This window comes from Eleutherodactylus coqui, chromosome 2, assembly GCF_035609145.1.
Source record: "Eleutherodactylus coqui strain aEleCoq1 chromosome 2, aEleCoq1.hap1, whole genome shotgun sequence".
Lineage (NCBI taxonomy): Eukaryota > Metazoa > Chordata > Amphibia > Anura > Eleutherodactylidae > Eleutherodactylus > Eleutherodactylus coqui.
The window spans coordinates 179,654,596-179,680,985 of NC_089838.1; the positions used below are offsets into that span (position 1 = coordinate 179,654,596).

Sequence of the window (26,390 nt, forward strand, 5' to 3'; positions counted from 1 at the left end):
ATATGCCTTGTAAAAATAAATCAGAAATGGATCCAAAAAGAATTCAAAAGTATAGCATAGTATGGTATAAGAAAAAGACTAATAATTCTCTCTTTTTAAGTCTCCCCCGTGTTTGGATTAACAACCTGCATGTTTGAGGGCCATTTTGCACAGAATGATTACACAGGGGAACACAATTTTTGGTGACTGAGATGCTAGAACTTTTGGGAATATTTTGGGGTCATAGATTCTGAAAATGACATTCTTTTTCTCCATCAGATCTTAAAGGGGTTGTCCCGCGCCGAAACGGGTTTTTTTTTTTTTCAACCCCCCCCCGCGTTCGGCGCGAGACAACCCCAATGCAGGGACCTAAAGAAAGCTTACCGGAGCGCTTACCTTAATCCCCACGCTCCGGTGACTTCTATACTTACCGGTGAAGATGGCCGCCGGGAACCTCTTCCTCCGTGGACCGCAGCTCTTCTGTGCGGTCCATTGCCGATTCCAGCCTCCTGATTGGCTGGAATCGGCACGTGACGGGGCGGAGCTACACAGAGCTACACGGAGCCCCATAGAGAACAGGAGAAGACCTGGACTGCGCAAGCGCGGCTAATTTGGCCATCGGAGGGCGAAAATTAGTCGGCTCCATGGGAACGAGGACGCCAGCAACGGAGCAGGTAAGTATAAAACTTTTTATAACTTCTGTATGGCTCATAATTAATGCACAATGTACATTACAAAGTGCATTAATATGGCCATACAGAAGTGTATAGACCCACTTGCTGCCGCGGGACAACCCCTTTAATATCAAGATATGATATATGTCCATATAAATGTATAAATGTGAACATATTGTATTATACATGTAATGACTGCCAATCAAAACCTGAAGGAACAAAGATAAATCCCAAGAAGCCTAAAATACAAATGAAGTAAAACTTTCTTCTTTGAGACATGTCGATGAAACTACATTTTTGTGATTTCCTGCGATGAGCTATTCCTGGACAATCATGCTGGATGTTTCAACAGTAGTCCGCCATCATATGCTTAACCCATCGTCCGCAGTACTGTTCTTCCACGGTCCTTATTTTCTGGTGAAATCTTCCCTCCTGCTCATCACCATCACAAAGATAATCTGAAAATCGATGCAAAATGACTGCAGTCCTGCAATTTGATGCTCATGTTACAACCAAGTGTTCAAAAACAGGAGTAAGCATATTCTTCACAAATTCACCAAAGTTTGCCGCCTTATAGTTTCCAAGGAAATGCTTTACAAACATACAAAACATTGAACATGCATGTGCCTCAAAGTTGTCCAATGAATCTTGGAATTGCTGTTTTTTCATGAGTTCCTGAATTTGTGGTCCATCAAATTTACATGCTTTTAGCTTCTCCATGCTCATCATATTCCATTTCCCTTCAATGTCTTTACACATTGTTTCATTAAGCAAAGTTTGATGTGCAGTGGTGGCAATATGTATCATATGTACTAATAGTAAGCAAATGCTGGTGGGAAAATAAAGTCAATATAACAATGAAATCGAGAATGTCTCAAAAACTAGAGCTCCTAGAATGAAATGAATGACATTTTCGGAATCAGTGGCACAAAGATATCCAGAATAAGGTTTACAATTTCAGGCACCAAATTATTATATATTGTCATTATATGAGGCTGCTTTTGGGTGTGGTTGTTGCTAGATATTGTCTCAGTCTTGGTAGAGTGAGGACTTGTTCACTGGAGTTCTGCTGCTAAACTAAAGCCCAATTTACACGGGAGGACTGTTGGGGAAATGATGCCCGACACTCATCTGCACCTGAGCGAGTATCATTGGCTCACAGCGGGGCGGCTGGGGGAGATTTCACTCCTCACTCTCCTCCACCCCTGTCCATTCACTTAACACTTAAGCTGCATAAAATCCTGAGCGATGACCGTTCAGTGAAAACAGCAGCCATTCAGTACTGAACAGCCACTGTGTTAAGTGAATGGAGAGAGGCGGGGGAGAGCAAGGAGTAAAATCTCCTCCTGCCGACCCGGCCCCCTGCTGGCCTTTCTTTTAGAGAACCAGCAATATTCGCTCCTGTGCAGCAGCATGGGAGCGAGTACCAACAGGGACGAGTGTCGAGCATTGTTTCCCTGACATTTGTACCGGTAAATGGGCCATAAGGGTGTTTGTTATTTAATTCTGCTGTTATGCAAAGTGGTACTTTTGTTGTCCTTTTGTATTTTCCTTCTTTTAGGTGCTAAAGTCAATAGCTGAGGCATGAGTCGTGGGGCCACCTTTAGCAAGGTCATAATCTCTTTTCTAAGTCCCCTGTGTGAACAAAAGCTTATGTTTATCCTGGATGTGGTGCATATTGCCTTCAGGGCGAATGTGACAACTATCTGTGTGGAATGGACATAGTTTATAAGCAAATGAGTGAGTGATTGTTTACTCATTAAAACGATTATTTGATCCATGCAAAAGGACCCAAGGAGCAGTAACAGCATAAAGATGAACAGATTTTACCAAAGGTTAGTGAGAATTCCAATCACACAAACAAAAGATAAGATGCTGGTTATATCATCACCAATTAAATAAGCTGCATATAATATACTGTATAATCACAGTAAAGCCTTGTTCACACTAGTGCTATTGATTGCTGTAAGTCTGTTTTGATTTTGTTGCAGAGAAAAAAAAATACTTGAATTAAATGTTTCCTTTCCAGACTTTAGGGAGTAATAGGCTGAACTAGATGCACATGTGTCTTTTTTGGTCTTACATACCCTGCTACTATGTATTTTTTCCTCCATTGATTTCAATGGGCTTTCAAAATAATTGAAATGTATCTGTTCGATTCCATTTCGTTTCATTTCTGTTCTTAAAATGGAACAAATAGCTTCGATCTTTGGGAAAAGTAGTTCAGTCCATGTTCTGATGAATTAAAAAAGCACTATGTTCCTTGGTTTTGAATAATAATTTCATATTATTATTATAATAAAACAACCTTAGTGTACAAAGGACTGACAACTGCTTGATTAGCAGTGATACCAATCAGAGTGGGTGAACATGTACTTCTTGGGTCTGAAAAATTATTACATATTTTATCCACACATAAAGTAGACAACCTGTTCAATAGAAAGTTCAGTCCAAAGACTATCCGGTTAAGGCCTCCTGTCCAGGGGCGAGTTGTCATTGCGAGATCTGCGGCAATAAATCGCCCGCGGACCTTGCATGCAACGCTTTTCATAGGCTAGCTATGGAAAGCGCAGCCCGACGTCGACGAGTGGAGAATCATAGCGATTCTCTGCTCGCGAGATTGAAATGACGGCATGCTACGATTTGCCGTGATTCTCCGCTGTGAAACTATCTATTAGATAGGCTCATCACAGAGATGTGTTAATGTTCCCCCCTCCTCCCCAGCGGCAGAATATAGTTAGCGGTATTTCGTCACGGCCATGGACAGGCAGCCAAAGGGCTCTTTGCCACAAGCATATATCGGCCGGCCGTCTTTATGGCTGGCCGATATACGCTGTGATCTGATGCATGGGATTCCAATGCAACAGATCACATGGCCATATTCCTGAGACTTAAAAGCACCCGGCCAGTCCAATATAGCGCCGGGCCTAAAAGATAGTCCTATGGGAGCCCATGGCAGCGGCTGAAGGTGGTAGGGAGTTTAACAGCATGGCTGCTAAACTCCCTCCCTCTGCTTTCCTTCCCCCTCGCAGGGTCACCTCTGCGCTCCTCTCTGCTCGTTCTTTGCAATGGGAGGAGGCGGGGTGGGGCATCGCTTAGCTCTGCCCCGCCACGCCCTCTCCCATTGCAAAGAGCGATTGGGGAGGAGAGCAGAGGTGAGCCTGCGAGAGGAAGTTAGGGAAAAGGGGCGATGGCATGGTGACCTCGGCGTATATGCGCCGGGGCCCATGCCTATGAACGGCGCACAAATGTTAGATTTGTGCGCCCTTTCACAAGCTTCTATGTCCCAGATGATAGTGTATATCGGCCAGCCAAAAAAACACCAGCCGATATACGCTCATGGGAAAGAGCCCTTAGACAAACTTTTACTGCTCAATAATACACACCCTGCAAAGTAAGGATTTTGTATTTGCAGTCTGTAGAGCCCTATATGGGTAGAACAACTATAAGTGAACACCACAAAGCACAAGTAAATTTATTACAGGGTTTTGTTGCTCTCCTGAAAACATGGCAAAATGGACTCAAATGGTTTCAGCTCTCCAATTACAAATATGTAAACAACAGATTTTCTTCCTTTAAGGATGTTTTATATATCTATTTCAAAGCAATCCAATGCTGTCTTTGAACAACTAGGCTTAAGCCCCATTTATACGGGATGAATGTCGGGCAAACAATGACCAACACTCGTTCCTGTGTGTACTCGCTCCCATGCTGCTGCACAGGAGCAAGTATCACTGGCTCTTTGACAGAACAGCCAGCAGGGGGGCAGGGCAGCTGGAGGAGATTTCATTCCTCACTCTCCCCCTCCCCTCTCCATTCACTTAACACAGCGATCGTTCAGTACTGAACAGCTGCTGTTTACACTGAACGGTCATCGTTCAGCTCATCTTTCATCGTTTATGCAGCCTAAACAATGAAAGGTGAGCTGAACGATGATCGTTCAGTACTGAACGACCGTTGTTTTAAGTGAATGGAGAGGGGCAGGGGAGAGCAAAGAGTAAAATCTCCTCCAGCTGCCCTGCTGCGAGCCAATGATACTTGCTCCTGTGCAAAAGCACAGGAGCGAGTACATGCAGGGATTAGTGTCAGGCATCATTTGCCCAACATTCGTCCCGTGTAAATGGGGCTTTAGCCTAATCCCGACACTTCATGCACATGCACACTCGGCTAAGCTGAGTATGCATGTGCTCTGAATGTGGAAAAGAGAGTACGGCTCTTCCAAACCTCTCTGATGGCAGTTTATCTCCATGAGAATAAAAGGATTGGCAAATTGAAATCCAACTGCCAATCCACGTTGGGAGGCACCAATATACACTATGCAGTCACCAAAGTGGGCAGTTTTGACTGATATGCATCTAGCATGTATTACCAGGTTAAGAAGATCACATTATTCAATAGGTTTTAATTTCTTCCTGAATATTTCTAAACCTAATGTGTAACTGAAAAAGGTTGTATCCCTGTTTGTGTGGCACACATATGGTCTTCCTGGTAACAGTTCTTATGGTGCAAGCTGGGTCTGTTGGCAGTCACCCCTCCCCCACCCTGGGTTGAGTTGAGTGTCTGATCAATCAGAGGCACCTGAACATTTTTGCTCCTCTACATAGCATTTGGTCTCTTTTTCTGTGAGTTATGTCTTTGAGTATTTTTTCTCATCTCTGTGATTTTATGTAGTTTTTTGTGAGAGAGCGTAGGTTCTGGCGTATGCGTGGTAGCCTTGCCGTGTCACTCCAGCTTACGTGTTTTGGGCCTAAAATACTTACTAACACCCGCATTTATCAGTGTGTGGTTTTTATGGATGCGGTTTGCTCTAGATGCTGGAGGAGCCCAGGCTGACATGCCAGTGTGGCACACTTTTAATGCTGGGCAATCCACTGCTTAGTTAGTGCAGGTTGTACCCCTGTTTGTGTACCGCACATATCTATGGTGGTCTTCCTGGTATCAGTTTTTATGGTGAAAGCTGGGTCTGTTGGCAGTCACCCCTCCCCCACCCTGGGTTGAGTTGAGTGTCTGATCAATCAGAGGCACCTGAACATTTTTGCTCCTCTACATAGCAATCTGGCTTGCTGCATGCTACCAGGTTAAACGGCAATCGAGCCTTTCCTGCAGTGCATCTCTTGTATTTGGCCTCTTTTTCTGTGAGTAATGTGTAACTGATTTCTATTTCTGAATGTTATTAGTTATGCCACTGTAGTATCTTGTATTAAAAAAAACTATTTGATTTTACTTACCTGGGTAATACCTAGCTAGCCCAGTGGCACTTCCAAACACCTGCCAAAGAAGTGTTTTATCTTCATTGTGATTTTCCTTAAAGACTTCATCCAGCGCAGCCGTCCAGTTTAGTTCATTTAACACTATGGCAGCTGAAAAAAAAGAGCAAATGGTTTGCAAATGTATTATTAAATCTTTATATCTACCAGTAGTATTAAATCTATGGCAAAATAAATAAGTTAATAGTAACACAACAACATAAGGGCTAGTGACAGGTTCCAATGAAAGACCATTATAAAAAGAACACAAGAAGACATTATGGAACAGTGGTATTATTAGCCTTTTAAAGCTGAATGGGGAATAGCTTCCCAACACAGTGCTCATTAGTGTAACTTAACAAGATTTTCATGTTTATGGATGTGATAACTCTGAGAAAAATCAGTTATGTGTGCATGAATATTCATGTACTGGGTCAGTTACATAGTGAACCTGAGCTATGATGAGATTTGTATTCAGAAGCATGAACAAATTAAAGCTTTGTGGTCAGGTACCTGGAAATGGAGAGTTACATAAAAGTCCAAGTTATTACTGTTATAGTGCTTGAGAATACAAGGTAACTATGCCTATTTTGATAACATATACTATAGATAATAACAATAATCATCACCACTATAGAAATGTATTTATATAGGTCCATTTTGGCTAATTACAAATAGCTCATGAGCATACTATATCATGTTAAAACCCTTAAAGGGGTTCTGTAATTACAAAAAAAAATAAAAATCTTTACTTACCTATTCCTCCCCAGGCAGTCTTCTTAGCAAATCTTCACCTCACCGATCTCTTGGCTCCTCCAGTCCACCGCATCACGTCACCTCCAGCCAGCCAGATCCTCTTCTTCCTGTGACACAGCATACATTGACGGCATTCTCCTTCCTGCAGGTCAATGTACGCTACATCACTAGTGACATAACATCCACTGCCTAGCATGGAATGCCAAATGCTCAGGAGCCTCCTTTAGCGCAACTGCGCATGCACGATGTCTCACCGCTAGTGTTTCATATACTATATAAAACACTAGCAGTGAGATATCACACACGCAAGCTGGCTGCTCAGAATTCGGCATTCCCTGCTAGGCAGTGAAGACTATGTCACTCGTAGCATTCACTGTCCTGAAAGAAGTGAATTGCAGCTAATGGACGCTCCAAAACAGCAAGAAGAGAATCTGGCCGGCTGGAGGTGATGAGACCAGGGGGACTTGAGGAGCCAGGAGACATTTAGTGAGGTGAAGGTGCAGTAAGAAGACGGCCTGGAAAAAAATAGGTAAGTATTGTTTTTTTCTTAATTCTAATGACAAAACCCCTTGAAGTGGTATTCCAGGACTTTACAAACTTCTAGCCTTTTACCACAGCCTGCCTCAGTAAAGCATTCAACAATGCCTTTTGTTTACCTTAAATGAGTACTTATGCATCAAATAGGGTGTCACATCATCTCTGCTGTCCTGATTTTGAGAATTATTCTGATGTAATGACCATGGTCAGAGGCTCCTAGCTTCCTGTCCTGACCATTCTGTCTGAGCCACATGGATATTTATGAGCTAGACAGGCAGTAGGGAGCAGAGGATCACCCAGTTACGAGTGTACTCTTCTGAGGTTACAACTGTGGCTGCTTGTATGAGCAGCCACAGTTGTAACCTTAGAAGAGTACACTGCATGCTCACTAACACAGTGCAGTGCCGCTGACTTCTCCCTCTACCTGTTACTGCTCTGATGGCTGTCATGCGTTGGGCAGTAGAATGTTATCAATTCATAGATGGGAGCTCATGGTTTATTTGTGAACAAAATGTATAACCATGGATAAATGAGCAAAAAAATGGTTACATTTATGGATAGTGTGTATGTAGGTATGTATACATCTTATTTTACAGCATTGATATGAATTGGAAAAATATCTGGCATGCAATTGTGTGTATGGCACTGCATGGACGATTCATAGCTGACCTGTGCATTTGTCTGTTTAATATGTGGTAGCTGGATAGTGGAGAGGCAAAGAATACTGCCTTCAATACATGAAACTGGTGTGCAAAGCCTAGCTGAAACCTACTAATATTGTGTGCATGCATTTATTTAGTCCAAAATCAGTAGGTGTTTTCTATCCTTTGTGGAAGTACATATGTTTTTACATATGTACTTCCACAAAGAAGAATCATTTTAGATTTATTTCCACCTTCAGTATTTGTACATTATTTGTACGATTCCAATGGAAAACAAACTGAAATCACTCAGGATGGCAAAAACTAAAATAATGTGGTTGCATAAGTGTGAACACCCTTTTATATTTGGGGATGTAGTTGTGTTCACAATTATCCAATCACATATAAACTCATACTAGCAATTATTAGGAGATTATAATACCAGTGTTTCTGGTGGCGCAATTCACCACACAGCTGTGCTACATAGTACATCCATTATGATGCCCACACATCACACACACAGCTCTACTACATCCATCCTGACCCCACACATTACATACACAACACATTACACACACAGCTTAACTTCATGCATACTGACCCCACACATTACACACACAGCTCTACTACATTCATCCATGGATTACTTCTGATCTTCCTCGTATTTAATTTCAGGTAGAAAAAGATCTAGTTTATTTATTCCTCTTAATTACCATATTAGGGCTCAGTCAGACGGGCGTTTTTTCGCGCGATTTGCGCATGCGCATGCGTCCGGCGATTTTATAGAACCATTGCTTTGCAATGCTATCGGACACATGAGCGCTTTTTATTCACTCATCCGATAAATTATAGAACAGAAATCGCAGATCGCACCTATCTGCGATCTGCGATTCCTGTTCTCTTCTCTATATGCGCTCAATTGGGCCGGCGGCAGCAGCGCCGACCCCATTGAGAACATATAGTAGATAAATCATTCTCCTCTGCCACAGCTGTAACAGCTGTGGCAGAGAAGAACGATGTTTGCCCATTGACTTCAATGGAGCCGGCAATACAGCCGGCTCCATTGAAAGCAATGGGCTGCCGGCGAGCACGGGATGAATTTTCGGAAGGGCTTAAAAATATAAGCCCTTCCCTGAAATTCATCCTGAAATGTGTAAAAACACAAAAAAAATATATACTCACCTGGTCCCGATGGAGTTCAGCCGCGGCCGGCGGCAGTTCTCCTGAACTGCTCTGAGTAGTATTCAGCAGCCGGGGATTTAAAACTCCGTCTGCTGGGACCAGGTGAGTATATATTTTTTTTGTGTTTTTACACATTTCAGGATGAATTTCAGGGAAGGGCTTATATTTTTAAGCCCTTCCCGAAAATTCATCGTGAGATCGCCCGCAGCGCATTGCTTTCAATGGAGCCGGCTGTATTGCCGGCTCCATTGAATTCAATGCGCTGGACAGCTCCGGCCCGTTTCTATTGAAACGCGGCTAGGAGCAGTTTTTTCGGGTGATTTTTCGGCCCCGGTCACGCGATTTGCGGATGCGCATCTGTCATACGACCCACAAATCGCAGGAAAAAACGCCCGTGTGACTAAGGCCTTAGACTGCACAGTACCAAAATAGTCAGTACTTACAATAAATCAGTGTTTCTCACATTTCCCTAATTTCTAAATATACAGTACTCAAAGGGCAATGCATTTATTAGTATATTTCTGGAATGTGAGAGGAAACCCACACAAACATGGGGAGAGCATTTAGGCCCAATGTCCACAGGTGGATTTAACCCCTTGAGTGGTAGGTTTCCTACCACCCTGTCGTGCCCACCAGGGCAGGTTTTTTAAAATGGTCTAATCATTGAATTTCAACTAGTTTTGCAGTTGCGTCTCAAGAGCCATAACTTTTTCATTTTTCCATTGACATGGCCATATAAGGGCTTGGTTTTGTGGGACAAGTTGTGATTTTTTAAACAGGGGGGAGGAAAAAAAGAAATGGGGAAAAAAGAAAAAAAGGGGCCATGCCATTAAGGGGTTAAATAATGTATTAACTTCCTTCTCTGGGTCATTACGACGCACACGGATACCACATGTGTGATTGTATTTTTGATTTTTTACAAAGTAAAGGGAGACAAGTGTTTTTTTTTCTTTTTTTTTAAATTTTTTTACTTTTTTTTTTTTTCTTTTTTTTTAAATTTTTTTTTTTGTCCCTTTAGGGGACTTCCACAGGGACCCATCAGAACCCCTGATCACATTCCGGGGGTCCGATGGTGACAGCCCTTTACATGCTGCAGTGACAGCCCTTTACATGCTGCAGTCACATAGACTGCAGCATGTAAAGGGTTAACACAGCAGAGATCGGAGGTTTTCTCTGATCTCTGCTGTAAGAGCTAGTACCTAGCTGTCCTCTGACAGCTAACAACCAGCTCTCCCTGCCACAGAGACCATCGGCTTGCTTCTGACAAGCCGATGGTCTCTATGGCAACTTGTAAACAAAGCAGGACATTGCCGACATGTCGGCAATACCTTCTGCTGGTTTTTCAAACCCCTTGCACTGCTCTGTGTGGGTCTGTGCAGGCAGAGCACACTGTCACAGCTTGTGGCATTGTGCTCTGCAGCTTCCGGGCTATGTTGCTATGAGCAGTGGAGCTCATCCCCGGAAATTTTCCGGGCGTGCCACTCAAGGGGTTAATGTGTGGAACCTGCGCGGAAGATCAGCAAACAAGCCGCCCTTAAGGATGCAATAGCATCTGCAAAACAATTTTAAGCATGCAGATGTGACTTTTTTTTCCCCGGTGTATGGATCGCACAGGCGGGAAGAAATCGTAGCACGCTCCATTTTTCTACGGATCCCGCAGGACGGCTTCCATTGAAGTCAATGGAAGCCGTCTGATCCGCGGCACAGCCACAGCTGTCACTGTGGGTATGCCGTGGATCTGCGGGAAAGCAGGAGATTTAAAAAAAAATTACACTGCGCATGTGTCCAGCACGTCACTGGCGCATCTGGATGCATCTGCCATGCTGAAGAAAGCAGATCCGGCTGCCACGGAGGAGATCTTCGATGGATCTGAACAGGCAAGAAAATGTATTTTCTTGTCCATGTCTGCGGGCACGGCTGGATTCTGCTGCGGGATTCAGCAGTGGAATCTGTGCGTGCAAGTGGACATTGAGCCTTAAAGGGGTTGTCCCGCGCCGAAACGTTTTGGTTTTTTTTCAATAGCCCCCCCGTTCGGCGCGAGACAAACCCGATGCAGGGGTTTAAAAAAAAAACCGCATAGTACTTACCCGAATTCCCGCGCTCCGGTGACTTCTTATTTACCTTGCGAAGATGGCCACCAGGATCTTCACCCTCGGTGGACCGCAGGTCTTCTGTGCGGTCCATTGCCGATTCCAGCCTCCTGATTCGCTGGAATCGGCACACATGACGGGGCGGAGCTACGAGGAGCAGCTCTCTGGCACGAGCGGCCCCATTCAGAAGGGAGAAGACCGGACTGCGCAAGCGCGTTTAATCGGGCGATTAGACGCTGAAAATTAGACGGCACCATGGAGACGAGGACGCTAGCAACGGAGCAGGTAAGTGAATAACTTCTGTATGGCTCATAATTAATGCACAATGTACATTACAAAGTGCATTAATATGGCCATACAGAAGTGTATACCCCCACTTTGTTTCGCGGGACAACCCCTTTAAACTCCATGTACAGATGATGTCCTTGGTCAAATTCAAACCTAGTCCCCTACTGAAAGGCAGCAATGCTAACAACTGAGCCACCTCACTTGTCTGTTCTGCTTCAGAGGGAAAGAACAGAAAGGATAAACACAATGAGAACATAAAATACCCATCCAGATGTTGCTCCTGGTCATCCTTGAACCTACAACTCCAGCACTGCTAAGAACTTAGCCACCTCACCTATCTTTTCTGTCCTGGAGGAGGATAAGGGCTCCCACCCACCTGCGTTAGCGATTTGCGTTTTTGCAGCGCTGCAATAGAGCGCTAAAACTTTGTAGTTTGAAACGAATGAGTTGTAATGTGGCTATGCGCACTTGGGTTTTTTTCTCGCAGCGCGGTTGCGGTTTTTATTGCTTGCGACTGCCCTATGTTAGTGCGATGTTCTATTTTTCCCTCGCCCATGCAAATCAATGGTCGCCGAAAAACCGCATCGCACATCGCAGAATCGCATGCGCGACTGCTCTGCGATGCTTTGCTCTATAATTAAGTTTACAGTGTCAAAAACGCAGCGTTAAAAAAACGCAGGACAGTCACAATACATAGAGCTTTGCGATGCGAGTTTAGTGGGAGAAAAATCGCAGCGCAATCGCACAAAAATCGCACGTTGGCAACTGCGATATTGCAGCGATTTTAAAAAGGCACTATCACCCTCGCAAGTGGGTGGGAGCCCTAAGAACAGGAAGAATAAACACAAAGAGAACATAAAAACAACATCCAGATGTTGCCCTTGGACATATCTGAACCTAAATCTCCAGCACTGAAAGACAGCAGCGCTAACAACTGAGCCACCACAACTGTCTAGTCTACTCCAGCGCAGGAGAACAACAAGAAGAATAAACACAAAGAGAACATAAAAATGCTGCCCTTGGTTAGATTTGAACCTACAACTCCAGCAATGCACAGCAACAGCACTAACAACTAAACACTAATAGGCAGTCTTTGTCTTTCACTTGAAAATGGTATTACATGTGATGTGAATAATGAATTTGTTACAGATATGGCAGAGTCTCAGTTAAATGGCCTTCAGTTTTATAAACTCCCACACGTTTATTGTTAACACTAGCGGAGCAAACAAAAGAAAAATAAAAAAATTAGTGAATTAGCTAACGTAATGCTTTCTCCCTATTGCTAAAATGTTCATATCCTTGATTTTGTTTCTCTTTATTATATTTCGGAATCTTTCTGGCCTTGACAAGCTTTATTCTAAACCCTTTTTGGAAATCAATGCAACTATGCTTTTTCCAAAAAAAGTTTAAGACATAATAAATTGAACTAAACAATTGTTATTTTTCATTTATGAAATGTGCCATGCAGCTTGGGAGTTATGGAATCAGTAAAGACAGGGACTCACTTAGACATCAATAACGAAATGGTGGCCTCATGTGCCCTTCTCATAATCTGGCCTTGACATCGGTACATGTAGAACAGCTGCTGGAGTTCAAATTGTGTGAAAATGTTTCCCTTAAATTACTGTATCTTTTGTACAAAGCTATTTTCCACATACTAACTCAAGAAATTCTATGACCAATCATAGCAATGTCATGTCTTCCTAAGTGATGTTTTATTATCTTGATAACCTATTAACTTTTCCCCCTAACGTGATTTGTCCAACTCATTTAAAATGCTGTATACTATATGCTGTACATCTCATTTTCGCATTTTTATTTTTAGACACATGACATTCTGTGACTTTCTAGGTCTAGACAAGTGTTCATGATAATGATCTGATAAGACAGTAGGACATAATGTTATTTTTAAACTGTGATAAATAATTTATACAAAATGGCTGAAATACAGTGAAAACAATATGTAGTTTGAAAAATAAGACAGTCACTATATTGTTTGTAATATGTTTAACAGTTTTTTGTCCACTAAATTGAATGTAAGTAACCTTTTTTTTACTTAATCTAAATCATTAGTACATGTAAATATCTGAAATGTTGTAACATTACTTATTACTGGCTGCTTCTTCATCTTCCAGAAGCCTGTATTTGTAGGCTCTTTGTAAATGTTCAAAAACCTCTTCACTCACAAACAAAAATCTAGATTGTGTAAAATAGTACTGTAAATACCAGACAGGGAAGAATGCATATAAGAGGGGGGAGGAGCTCTAGTATTTTTCCAACCCATTGTTGCCTGAGACTCATGGACAAGGATAAGGTTTAACGTATTTTGGCTGCCTAATTGCATTTGTTAATCTTGTTCTAATTTTGTTGTATTGTTAACAAGTACAGTTCTACATTATAAATACATCAGTGTTGAATTGCATTACATTCATTCTGGGGAACAAGTGAAAAATAATTCTCTTACATTTTGAAGGGGGCTTTAAATCTTTTTAAACATATTTTTTTCTTCATTGAAATGATTTTGAAATAATTAACATAACAAAACAAACTTGAGAGGTAACAGCCCAGGCCTAAACAAGGACATGGTGCACATATCACAATAAAAGAACAATAATTTCGAAAAAAAAATAAAAATAAAATAATGTATACGAATATAATAATTGCATTAGTGTAAAAAAAATAATGAATAAAGGTTAATAATAATAGTAAAGTGTGCATGATTTCTGAGTACCATAGAAAGAAAAAGAAACATGAAAAACCAGGAGAACACATCCGCACAAATAACAAGCCATATTCTTTCCACTGGTATACAAGCCCGGCACAAGCCATGCATTTCCGATAGTAGAGCAATATGTAAATCTGTATGCTATGAGTACATTATGAGTTATTTTTAGCTAGATACTCCATCCAAGGTGCCCAGGAGGAAAATGAGGAGGTTTTAGTAACATATCCAAAGAAAGATAGTTCCTCCAAATGATATGTAAGAGGAAAAGAATTAATAACTTAATTCAAAGAATGTTCATATAAAAATTTCCATTTTTTGACAAATGCCCGGTGAGATTCTAGAACGATATGAGAAATAATATTTCAAATGGGAGTTTGTCTGGGAACAAAAAAAAAAACGAACCCAGAGCTGAATCCGGAACCACGAAATTACATGATACAGTATAAACAAGATATTTTATTCTAGAAAGAATGAATGGCAGGACAAGACCATCACATATGGAAGTAGGTGCCCTTCAAGCCACATCCTCTCCAACATATTTGTTGTTCGTTTTGGTGAGTTAGATACCAGCACATAAATATTTTTTTTCAAAGACTCCCAATGCCTGATACCATAGGAGACTTTTTTAGTCCAAGATAGAGCCTTCCTCCATTCCTCCAGTTTGAATTGATGTTTAAAGACTTGTTTCCATAGTCACATTTGTAAAGATTTGTTGTGAAAATCTATGGAAAAAAACTCATCATAAAAGATGGAAATACCCCTGGATCCCCAAGTGTGCAGGTAAAATATAATAAAAGGGGACTTGGGACAGGTAGGTTTATGAAAGTCTACAAAGTGAACAGCGTGTTGCAATCTTAGAAAGGCAAAATCATAACAGTAGATATTGGAAGCAACTTGCCAAGTGAAGGAAATTTTTTTTTCCATATAAATCACAAATTTTTCTTAAGCTCAACATTCCCAAAGTACAAATTCAAAGTCCATGAGAATGGAGGATAAAATATGTAAAAGAAGGACCGAGATTGGAACTAAAAATGATGATTAGGAAACATAATGCTCATGTGAGCCAAAATCAGCAAGCTCAGTGAGCTTGGCTTATGTCTCGGAGAACAGGAAGATAAATGAGGTGGTTTAACCCTCAGAAGAAAAATCTGAGTGGCTCCTAAGATTGTGAACTCAATCAATAACCAACCATCTTTTAATTGAAGAAGATGTCCACCAATGTTTGATTTGGTCCAAAATCGCTCCATGAAAATAACATTTACTATCAGGGGCTTTCATACCACCTATTTCATAGGGCTTAGCTAAAATGAGGAATTTAATTCTAGTATAAGTGCTACCCCAAATGAAATTGATTAGAATAGTCTGAAGTTTAGTAAGGAAGGATTTTGGGATAGGAATCACTACAGTTCTAAAAATATAAAGAATGCATGACAAAATCATAATTTTAACCACTCAAATCCTTCCTGCACAAGAAATAAAGCATTTAAAAAAGTTATTTAAGGGTTGCGGAATGTAGCTAAGCAAGGGCAAATAATTCTTAGTGAATGCACAGGAGCAGGGGCTTGTTAAATAGATGCCTAAATAGAGTTCGGAATACTCACTCCATACATTTGGGAAATAATAAATTATTCACTTCCTATTTGTATCATCAATCCCATCATCCTAGCAGAGTATGAAATTTTCCCAAACTCAGAAATTGCAGATTGGACCTGTTTTAATAAAGAAACAGGGTCCTTTAAAGCTAAAACGACGTCATCTCCATGTAAACCTATTTTATGTTCTTGATGTCCTGATCTTCTCAGCCAGAGATTGCATAAGAATGGCAAAAATAAGGGTCAAAAGAGGGTAACCCTGTCGAGTACGGTTAGACATTGTAAATAAGGGGGGAATTTACCGAGATGAAAAAACTCTTGCAGAGTTTTGATATGATCACAGATTTAGTGGGACCAGAGAAACCAAATTTCCCTAAGGTAGCCTCTAAATAACCCCAGTGAATCCAATATAATGCTTTCTCTGCATCTAGAGCCAAGAATAAAGAAGGCATGTGACCAAGCTCAGCAGTGTTAATGAGATTCAGGAACTGGCAGTTTTCATTAGGGGCCCATTTCTACGGGATAAAGCCTACTTGATCTGCACTAACATTGGCATATCAAAAAATTGGGTGCTAAAGATTTTAGCATAAATTTTTACATCAGTATTTAATTGGGAAATAGGACGGAAATTAGCTGGGGAATTAGCTTCTTTAGCTGGTTCAGTTAAAGTGACAATAAGGGCATCTAACATTTCTGAAGGAAAGGAGCCTTTAGCCATTGCCTCATTAAACACTATCACTAAATATAGAGCCAAAAGGATAGACTAGGTTTTATAGTAATCACTAGAGAAGCCATCTGGGCCCAGACATTTGAGAGGTTATAACATTTTGATGGCTTCTAAAACTTCAGATATAGAGATCGCTGTAGAAAGAGAGGCTAATTAATCAGAAAATAAACATAGGAAATTAATGCTTTGGAGGTAGTTTTGTAATTTCTTTCAATTGTGGTTGAAATGTATTAGTATCTTCTCTTAAATTATAAAGGGAAACATAATATGAGACAAATGCATTAGCCATTTCTTGGGGATGGGTGATTTTATGCCCATCAGAGTCTAAAAGATATTAAATCCTTTCCTTATATTTAAGATTTTTAAGCTATAGTGCCTCAGTATGGTTGTTGTGTGTGTAAAATTGCATTTTAATTTTTTGAAAAACAATATTATGCTTAAACTCTGAAGCTTGGCCTGCAACCTAAATATCTCTTCTGTTCTTGGAGGTGTGGGGTTAGCATTATTTAGGGAGTCAATTATGTCACCAAATGTTCTTTTAAAGATACAAAATGTTCTTTTAAAGATACCTAAATGTGTTGATAGTTAGAGGATTGTTTATGCTTGGATAAGATTATAAATTACATTAGAGGTTCTCTGTGTTTGTATTCTTTGCAGTGGTAGAAGGAGTTCCTTTGTTGCAAGAAGGGCCTTTAGAGTTGGGGAATGCCTGTAAGGAATATTGATTACCCATTTTTGTGACCTCTCTGGAAGCAAGTCTTTGTTCCGCTATCTCAGATGGGGATGAGCAAGCTGGGCAACACTATGATGTAGAACTTGGCTCCCAATAACTCGCTGTTGGTTCCAATTCTGAAATATGGATATAAGAGTCCACAACTTCACTGGTGCCCTGAAGGCCCAAAGGAAAAAAAATCTATAAGCTTTTCTTGGTGCTGTACTTTTAGCTAATTTTCAGCCCATTTTAGATTGGGAAAAACAAGATTTTTGTAGATTGGTAATGCTCTCTTTGTTGAATATAGAAAGATATTTATCTCCAGCAAGTTATTCCTAGCTTATGAACAGATAAATCAAGAATGACCATTATACATCTTACGAAAAATTACAGCCCACCCATGCTTTTTGCTGTGCCGTTTCTGTGGTATGAAGCCCTGGCCCATTCACCAGATGGAGCCAAGGGTGATCTGAAAATTAGCCTGCAGCTTTGGGCCTAGGCTGCAACACCATGGAGACTCCAGGATGCCTGAAAAATAGATCTGCTTGTCGCCTGCACTCCAGCAGATACTCCAGCTGTGTCTTTGGTCTTCCTCAGCTTCTTCGGAGCTTTGGCAATAAATGTCCTGCCACAGTGCCATCAAATCCCTACCCCTCCTAGCTTTTTCTTTTCAATATCATTCAATTAAAGTATATAGTTATGGTATTTATTATTATGGTTATAGAAATGCCATATGAGGATAATTTTACATTATTTGGATTTTCTTGAAAAACATATAATTATATATATTTTTTACTTTATTTTATGGTTGTTATTAAATAAAATATAATTGCCCATTTTTTACACCTTGATTTAATGTTTTGGGTTTTTTTATCCCATAAAGAGACTTTGACTTTATTTAGCATTTTTTTTCTCTACAATGTACTGACTCAGAAACATGCAAAGGCAACTGTTAGGACATTTCACTGGAACTGGTATGCTCTAACAAGCTTTAAAAGACAACTAAAGACCCTTTTCAGGTCCCAGGATGTCTCCATAGTCTGGTTGCCCTTGTGATCATTTCACAAAAGCTAGTGATGAGTAGTGCAAGGGATAACTGTCGGAACAAATAACTCTTTTAGTACAGTACATCCTAGTCTGATTACCCAAGAAGAATTAAGTGTGTGTAGCCTCATCACTAATGCACAAACAGGAATAGCATTCACTACCATGAAGTGCCTCACTGTCAGTCATGCCAGGAGGTGCTAAAATTACCAAATGGAGTAATTTTGGAGAACACCAGCTGAGGCAAAATATTTAAGCATGTTATAGATGCTCTTTTTTAAAACTGTCTGGTTACAATTTCCCTTGCAGATAAAATAAAAAAGTCTGCTTTAGTGAAAGATAACAGAGAACCGCTACTTCCTTGCCAAAGTTCCTCATATGCTTCATATGCTCAGACCTTACAATGATTAAAAAGGGATCTATGGGGATACAACATATTATCTTGAAAAGCACTGCACAAATTAACTTTCAACAAAAGGACTTCAATTTAAGAACTGAAAATATATGTAAATATTAAAAGGCACGTGGAATCCATTCTGGGTTCAGCCACTGGAATCTAATTTAATCTCCATGTAAAGTATCAATTAATTAGATGGGGGACTATAAGCACTCCAGATCTAATCTATGTAATCCTGATGGCTGAAAAAAATCATTACCCTTTATATAGCTGTAAAATACTGTACCTAAATTGGTATATTAAAATTGATGTGGAAATATCAGATATTTCCATATGTTGGTAACGTTACAGTTAGAGTGCCTGAGCTCAATGATATATACTTCGGTAAAAACGTCCGATGTTTAAATCAGATTATCGAAAAGGGCTCCATTTACATCATGCAGGCTAAAAGAGTGTCCTTTTAGCCTCCCTCAGGGTTGTATGAGTCAGCACACATGCTTTTCAACACTATAGACTGCGCTTTCCCATACAGAGGGCCACCACAAAAATTGTAAACTTTTAAGTATTTTTTTTTACAGTGGGGCCTTATGGAAGTCATATACTTTTTTCAGAGGTATACATCAGGAAAACTTCCTGCTGTGTATCATCAACAAAAAGGCTCAGACACAAAGTGCAGAAAGGCTATAGGACCATTTACACAGACCAATATTACTTTTACTAATCTATATTCTGTAAAGTCACATCCCATTGATATATTTTGAAATAAGATTTTAACAAATGATTTTACTTCAAGTTAACCATGTATGTGTATTAGGAAAGTGTTTTTGAAATGAGTCATTTAAATTGATGTTACTTAGAGTTAACCATATATGTGTATTAGGAAAGTATTTTGCTAACTCTAAGCATTTAATCAGCTCATGCAGCTAACCAAGGAATTACTACAATATATCATAATGAAAATACTACTTCCCAATATTTGAAATAATGTAAATTCAAGTAGTGGATGAAGAGCAGCACGCCAATCAATGCTTTATTGTGCCCACCTAGACAACGTTTCGACCCAAACACAACGGGTCTTTGTCAAGTCAGGACTGTATATTATACTGATCCAGGATCGGTTAGGAGCAGACACCAATATTCCAGGACATTCCTCCCTTAATGTCAAAGGTATTGTGTGTGCTGTGATCAACCTCACTACGATATCTGAAATAATGTTAATAATATAAATATGTAGTTCCATGGCCGCATGCCACGTAAACTTACTTTTAATATAACTCATAGAACCGAGTATGGTTACATCACTCTTTCCTACAATTTCTCTAACATGAATCTAAAACTATATAATATTTGCATATTAGATTTTTTTCTTAGTGTCTTTGTATTTCAGCTCACATGCAACATAGATATCTGCGTCACAGCTGCCAAGGTGTTAGCGTAAACTACCCTACATCTATAAGGGCTCAGGAGTTGAGCCTGCAGTGTTCATAGCAGGAGCTGGCTGTAACTGACAACTTGACTCCCTCCAGGACTAGACCTAGCATTGAATCCTACATATGACTAAACGCAATACTGTTTTGGCTTTCTTTTCTGCTCAGGTCAGTGGCCTGAAAGAGGATGTTGGATTTATAATACCGGTACATGATTTTCAGAAAGTTACTGAGAGATTGTCGAAAGGAAAGACACGTGTTAATAAAATGGAAGACAAAATTGTTGCTATGCAGGATACAATTAGTAAATGCAAGCCCTTTATCTGTACTTTGCAAGATAAAACAGATGATCTGGGAAAATAGAGTAAGGAGAAAAAATTTGCGCCTTGTGGGTGTTCCTTCAAAATTGGAAGGATAGTGTCGGAGAGAATTTATTGAGGAATGGCTGAAATCAACTATTGGGGAAAATAGTTTTTCAGCTTGCTTTGCTGTGGAAAGGCCTTATGGAGTTTCTGCTAAACCACTTCCACCTGGTTCCCCACCAAGAATTGTTTTGATAAAACTCCTGCATTATAAAGGTCGGGGCATTACTTTAAAAAATGTAAGAGAAATGAAATAGTTATTGACAATCATTGTTTAAAGGGGTGGTCTCGCGAAATCAAGTGGGGTCATACACTTCTGTATGGCCATATTAATGCACTTTGTAATATACATCGTGCATTAAATATGAGCCATACAGAAGTTATTCACTTACCTGCTCCGTTGCTAGCGTCCCCGTCGCCATGGTTCCGTCTAATTTCGGTGTCTTCTTGCCTTTTTAGACGCGCTTGCGCAGATCCGTCTTCTCCCTTCTTCTCCCTTCGGCTCCGCTCGGCAGCATCGGCATTTTGGCTCCGCCCCCTTGTACGCATCATCGCGTAGCTCCGCCCCCGTCACGTGCCGATTCCAGCCAATCAGGAGGCTGGAACCGGCACACATCATGGGGCGGAGCTACGCGATGATGCGTACAAGGGGGCGGAGCCAAAATGCCGATGCTGCCGAGCGGAGCCGAAGGGAGAAGAAGGGAGAAGACGGATCTGCGCAAGCGCGTCTAAAAAGGCAAGAAGACACCGAAATTAGACGGAACCATGGCGACGGGGACGCTAGTAACGGAGCAGGTAAGTGAATAACTTCTGTATGGCTCATATTTAATGCACGATGTATATTACAAAGTGCATTAATATGGCCATACAGAAGTGTATGACCCCACTTGCTGCCGCGAGACAACCCCTTTAAGATGTCTTTCCAGATTATTCAATGGACATCTAAAAAGATCTTAAGAGTTACGGGGTTTACAGATGCCTTATGCTATTTTGTATCCTACATGGCTGAGTGTTGTGATCCAGGGGAGACTTTTTTCTTTGACAATTCTAGGGATGCTGCCTCCTAGATTGGTAAACATGAACTATATATATATATACAATATTCTTTCTATTGTAGTTTACATAATACACTTTCCAGAATAAATCTGATAGGTACTCCATTTATACTTCCTTATGTTTGTAGAGTAGAATATCAACTAATCACTCTTAACTCTATTTGTCATTGATTATGAATGCTGGGGGTTTTGGTTTGGATAAAGGTTGGAGGTTAAATCCCTTTTCGTTGTACTTGCCTAATGGTAATACTAGAAAGAAGGAGGCTCTGTTAGAATTTGTTCAGATTAATATTGGCTCTTCCTCAATGTCTATAGTGTGGGATGCTAGGAAGGTATTTATACATGGTGATTATATACAGAAGATCAGCCCATAAGTATATATTTATATATATTCTCCCACCAATAAGGCAGAAATTAATTGGAAAGAGGCACAGTCCAAACTTGCAGATTGTCTGAGAGGTGTTGCAAAAAATAAGCCTCTTTTTAGGAAGTTGAAAATGTATGAGAAAGAGAAGCAGGGGATCATTTCTTGGTTTTTATAATTAAGTCACAAGAATCATTATCTTTTATTGCAGCATTGAAAAGGCCTGATAATTATTTGCTTATAAAAGGAGGCAATTTTTCTCTATTTTAAAAACCTATATGCTTCTAAGTTTGGATTGTGACGATCCTTTTGAATATTTAGCCTGGGTGCAAATGACAAACTTGTGTGATGATCAAAGGGTGATACTAGAAATGGGGTGGGGTTGAATGGCAGATTAGTTTCTAAAATGACATGTTGTAGTTTCTAAAATGACACATTAAGAGAGAGATGAAAGAAAGAAAAAAGGGATTATAACTGACAATTACTTTAAGAATTAAATGATGGAATAAATTTAAGCAGATTTGGCAACTAGGTAAATTTACTATAAACACCCCCTTTTAGAGTAACCCTAAATTGCCAGAGATTTTTAAGTTTGAGGGATTATCACCATAGAAGAGAGGGGTAACCTTTTTGAAATAAGTAAATTCTATGTTTTTTTTTAATTGTTTCAAATAATATAAGGAATTTTATAATGTTCCCCATAGTTATTCTAGCCAATTCCTTCAGTTATGACACGCGTTTGCTGCTCAGTACCTGTGCTTACGGTTCAACACTCTTTGGTGGATTTTTTTTGGGTGTTCTGAGGCTACAAAGGGTATAATACCTTATTTATATAGATGGATGATTTCTTACTATTTGCATCAATTCCAAATACAAGTATAAGCAAAAGGAAAAAAATATTTAGGCCAAGATAAGTTGGTCGCAGGCTTGTGTATGACACCAATGATATCTCCATTTGAAAGTCAATGAATATTACAATTATATTTAATGCATAGAGTTTATTGTACTGCATTCAGGTTATTTAACATTGGTATTAGATTGAACTCAGACTGTCCGAAATGTTATATAAATGGTACAGATTTAATGTATATGGTCTTGGATTGTGTAAAATTGTTTGAATTTTGGAATGGGGTGCTAGAGATGCTTAAAAATATATCTTATTGATATTGATCTTAATTCCAGAAATTGTATACTGGGCAATGTTGACGGGTTTGATAGGAGATTTTGTTGCAAAGATAAGAGAACTTATGTCTTTGGAAATGGGAATAATATAAAAAAGAGGTTGTTTGACTAAGTTTGAAGAAATTTAAGGAAGACACACACACACACACACACACACACACATATATATATATATATATATATATATATATATATATATATATTAGGCTGTCTTCCTTCAATAATTGAATAAAAAAGTTGTATGCACCTAAGAATGATACTAATAAAAACGTCAATGAGTCCTGAAAAAAAATAAGTCCTCATATAATTCCATAGACATAAAAATAAAAGCTATGGCTATCTGATGCAAATATTTTTACTTCTATGAGACATTGTTTTATTACACAGAAGTAGTAAAACAAGGGGGAAAAACAAGATAAATTTGGTATTACTGAAATAGTACTGACCCACAGAATAAGGTTGTCATTTATATGGCCTGGTGAACTGTGACAAAAAAATAAAAATTCCAGAGTTGTGTTTTTTTGTACATCTCGTATCCCAAAACACACCATAAGGCCTTAGTCACACGGGCATTTTTTGCCGCGATTTGCGGATCGCATGACGGATGCGCACCCGCAAATCGCGTGACCGGGGCCGAAAAATCACCCGAAAAAACTGCTTCTAGCCACGTTTCAATAGAAACGGGCCGGAGCTGTCCAGCGCATTGAATTCAATGGAGCCGGCAATACAGCCGGCTCCATTGAAAGCAATGCGCTGCGGGCGATCTCACGATGAATTGTCGGGAAGGGCTTAAATATATAAGCCCGTCCCTGCAATTCATTCAGAAATGTGTAAAAATAAAAAAAATATATATATACTCACCTTGTCCCGGTGACGGAGTTCAGCATGGCCGGCCGGCAGTTCTCTGAACTACTCTCTGTAGTATTCAGCAGCCGGGGAATTAAAATCCCCGCCTGCTGAATGAGCTGCCTCTGATTGGTCACAGCCTGACCAATCAGAGGCAGCTCTCACTCACACCCATTCATGAATTCATGAATGGGTGTGAGTAAGAGCTGCCCCTGATTGGTTCCAGCGCCGAGCTGCGCTGCTGCTGCTGGCCCCATTGAGCGCATATAGAGAAGAGAACAGGAATCGCAGATCGCAGATAGGTGCGATCTGCGATTTCTATTCTATAATTTATATGACGAGCGCATAAAAAGCGCTCATGTGTCTAATACCATTGCAAACCAATGGTTTTATAAAATCGCCGGACGCATGCGCATGCGCAAATCGCGCGAAAAAACGCCCGTCTGACTAAGGCCTAAGAAAGCAATGAAAAAATTGTTTGAAACTGAATATAGTGCCAATGAAAATGTTAGCTCATCCTGCAAAATATCAAGCCCCAATACAGTTCTGAAAAATAGAATAGGTAAGGATCTTTTGTGTCAAAGTAGCAAACATATAAAAAGAATATAAATTGAGTATTTCTGTAATCACACTATAAAATAACCATGTCTATTATACTACAAGGTAAACTCTGTAAAATAAAAGGCTAAAAAACATTACCAAATAGCATTAACTCATTGCCTAAAAAACAAGCCCAGTGTTGAGCTCCCTCCAATCAGGGGCCCTGCAGCCATCCTGTGCTCTGCTATTATGTTAAGTTAGGCACTGCTTAAAGGGGTTGTCCCGCGCCAAACGGGTTTTTTTTTTTTCAATAGCCCCCCCGTTCGGCGCGAGACAAACCCGATGCAGGGGTTTAAAAAAAAAAACGGGTAGTACTTACCCGAATCCCCGCGCTCCGGTGACTTCTTACTTACCTTGCGAAGATGGCCGCCGGGATCTTCACCCTCGGTGGACCGCAGGTCTTTTGTGCGGTCCATTGCCGATTCCAGCCTCCTGATTGGCTGGAATCGGCACACGTGACGGGGCGGAGCTACGAGGAGCAGCTCTCTGGCACGAGCGACCCATTCAGAAGGGAGAAGACCGGACTGCGCAAGCGCGTCTAATCGGGCGATTAGACGCTGAAAATTAGACGGCACCATGGAGACGGGGACGCCAGCAACGGAACAGGTAAGTGAGTAACTTCTGTATGGCTCATAATTAATGCACCATGTACATTACAAAGTGCATTAATATGGCCATACAGAAGTGTATACCCCAACTTTGTTTCGCAGGACAACCCCTTTAAGTTATTTTGGTTCCCTAAGTATTCCCAAGTCACACAAGTCGAGGTACACAAGCCTATTTGATTATATTTACCAATATCTGTCATTTAGAAGACTCTTTGAAAGGGCTCATCATAAGGAAGATTTTTAAAGCCGTAAAAATTACTAAAGGACTTCTGGTTTTGAGAGCTGGCCTAAGAAGATACATTAAGGAAAATGTATGCAGTATGGAAAATTCAATATCCTGAAAATGATCATCTCTGAATTATTTAGTACTCTGACAACCTCATATTCATCAGTCACTTCACATTCTTACACCTATGTCTTGCACTGTGACTTCCTCTTACATTTGAACACATGCATTAATATCTTTGCTTATTTTAGTTGTGACACAAATCATGTCAGTTTATTTTTTAAAGAACTCTAATTGTTCTATTGACATACACAAGAATACACTCAAGAGTTAAGCATGTTGCTCAACATTTTCAAAGAGTTCTAGGGTGCATTAATGTGATTAGCAACAAACTGCTACTACTTGATCTTTAGACAGCTCCGGACAGTGATTCATTGCTTTAGAAAGGTCATTGGGCCCCAGTGGGTGAATGATGAAAAGAATTAAACATTTTAAATTATAGCTTTCTTTCTAAACTTTTTTATCTTTTTTCTATTGGCATGAACATGAGCACAGCCACATAAGGAAGCCTAATCAGTGTAACTTCAGCATTCAGCTCGCTGTAACATTTTGATTAATGCCACACTCATAACATCTTTGGGGATTTTGAAGAATCAAACAGTACTATGCATTTAGCATCCTTATAAACTTTAGGCCTCCTGCACACGGGCAGATTTGCATTGCGAAATCCGGAGCGGGATTCCGCCTCTGGATTTTGCAGCAAACCCAGCCTAGTTTGCGTGGGCTACACACAACCGACTTTCATTGAAGTCAATGCAAGCTGTTCGTCCCGTGACCTTTCTGCAATCATCCTCTCAACTGACACATTTGTAGCAGAGAAGGCTGCGTCATCACCATAGCAACGCACTGTGTCCTCTGTACTGCACATATGCCGAGCGGCACATTTGCACCAGAGGAGAAGACGCTGGACAGGTAAGCTGGGGTCACTGGCTGGGCACCGGTTTGAACTCCGCTGTGGGAATCCCGCATGCGGGGTCCAACCCGCCCATGTTTAGGAAGCCTTAAAGAACAATTCAAGTCTCTTCTTAGTATTAAAATATATCAAAAGCCATATATAATATTGCTTAAAA

General features: G+C 40.4%; 1 protein-coding gene across 1 annotated transcript in view; it reads right to left on the bottom strand.

The window, feature by feature from the left end:
• Window positions 1-26,390, bottom strand: part of CACNA2D1 (calcium voltage-gated channel auxiliary subunit alpha2delta 1) — a 640,389-nt gene that overhangs the window by 207,554 nt on the left and 406,445 nt on the right. Inside the window, exon 7 of the mRNA XM_066592011.1 lies at window positions 5,882-6,013. Coding sequence (XP_066448108.1) covers window positions 5,882-6,013 — 132 coding nt within the window. The remainder of the gene's footprint in view (window positions 1-5,881; window positions 6,014-26,390) is intronic.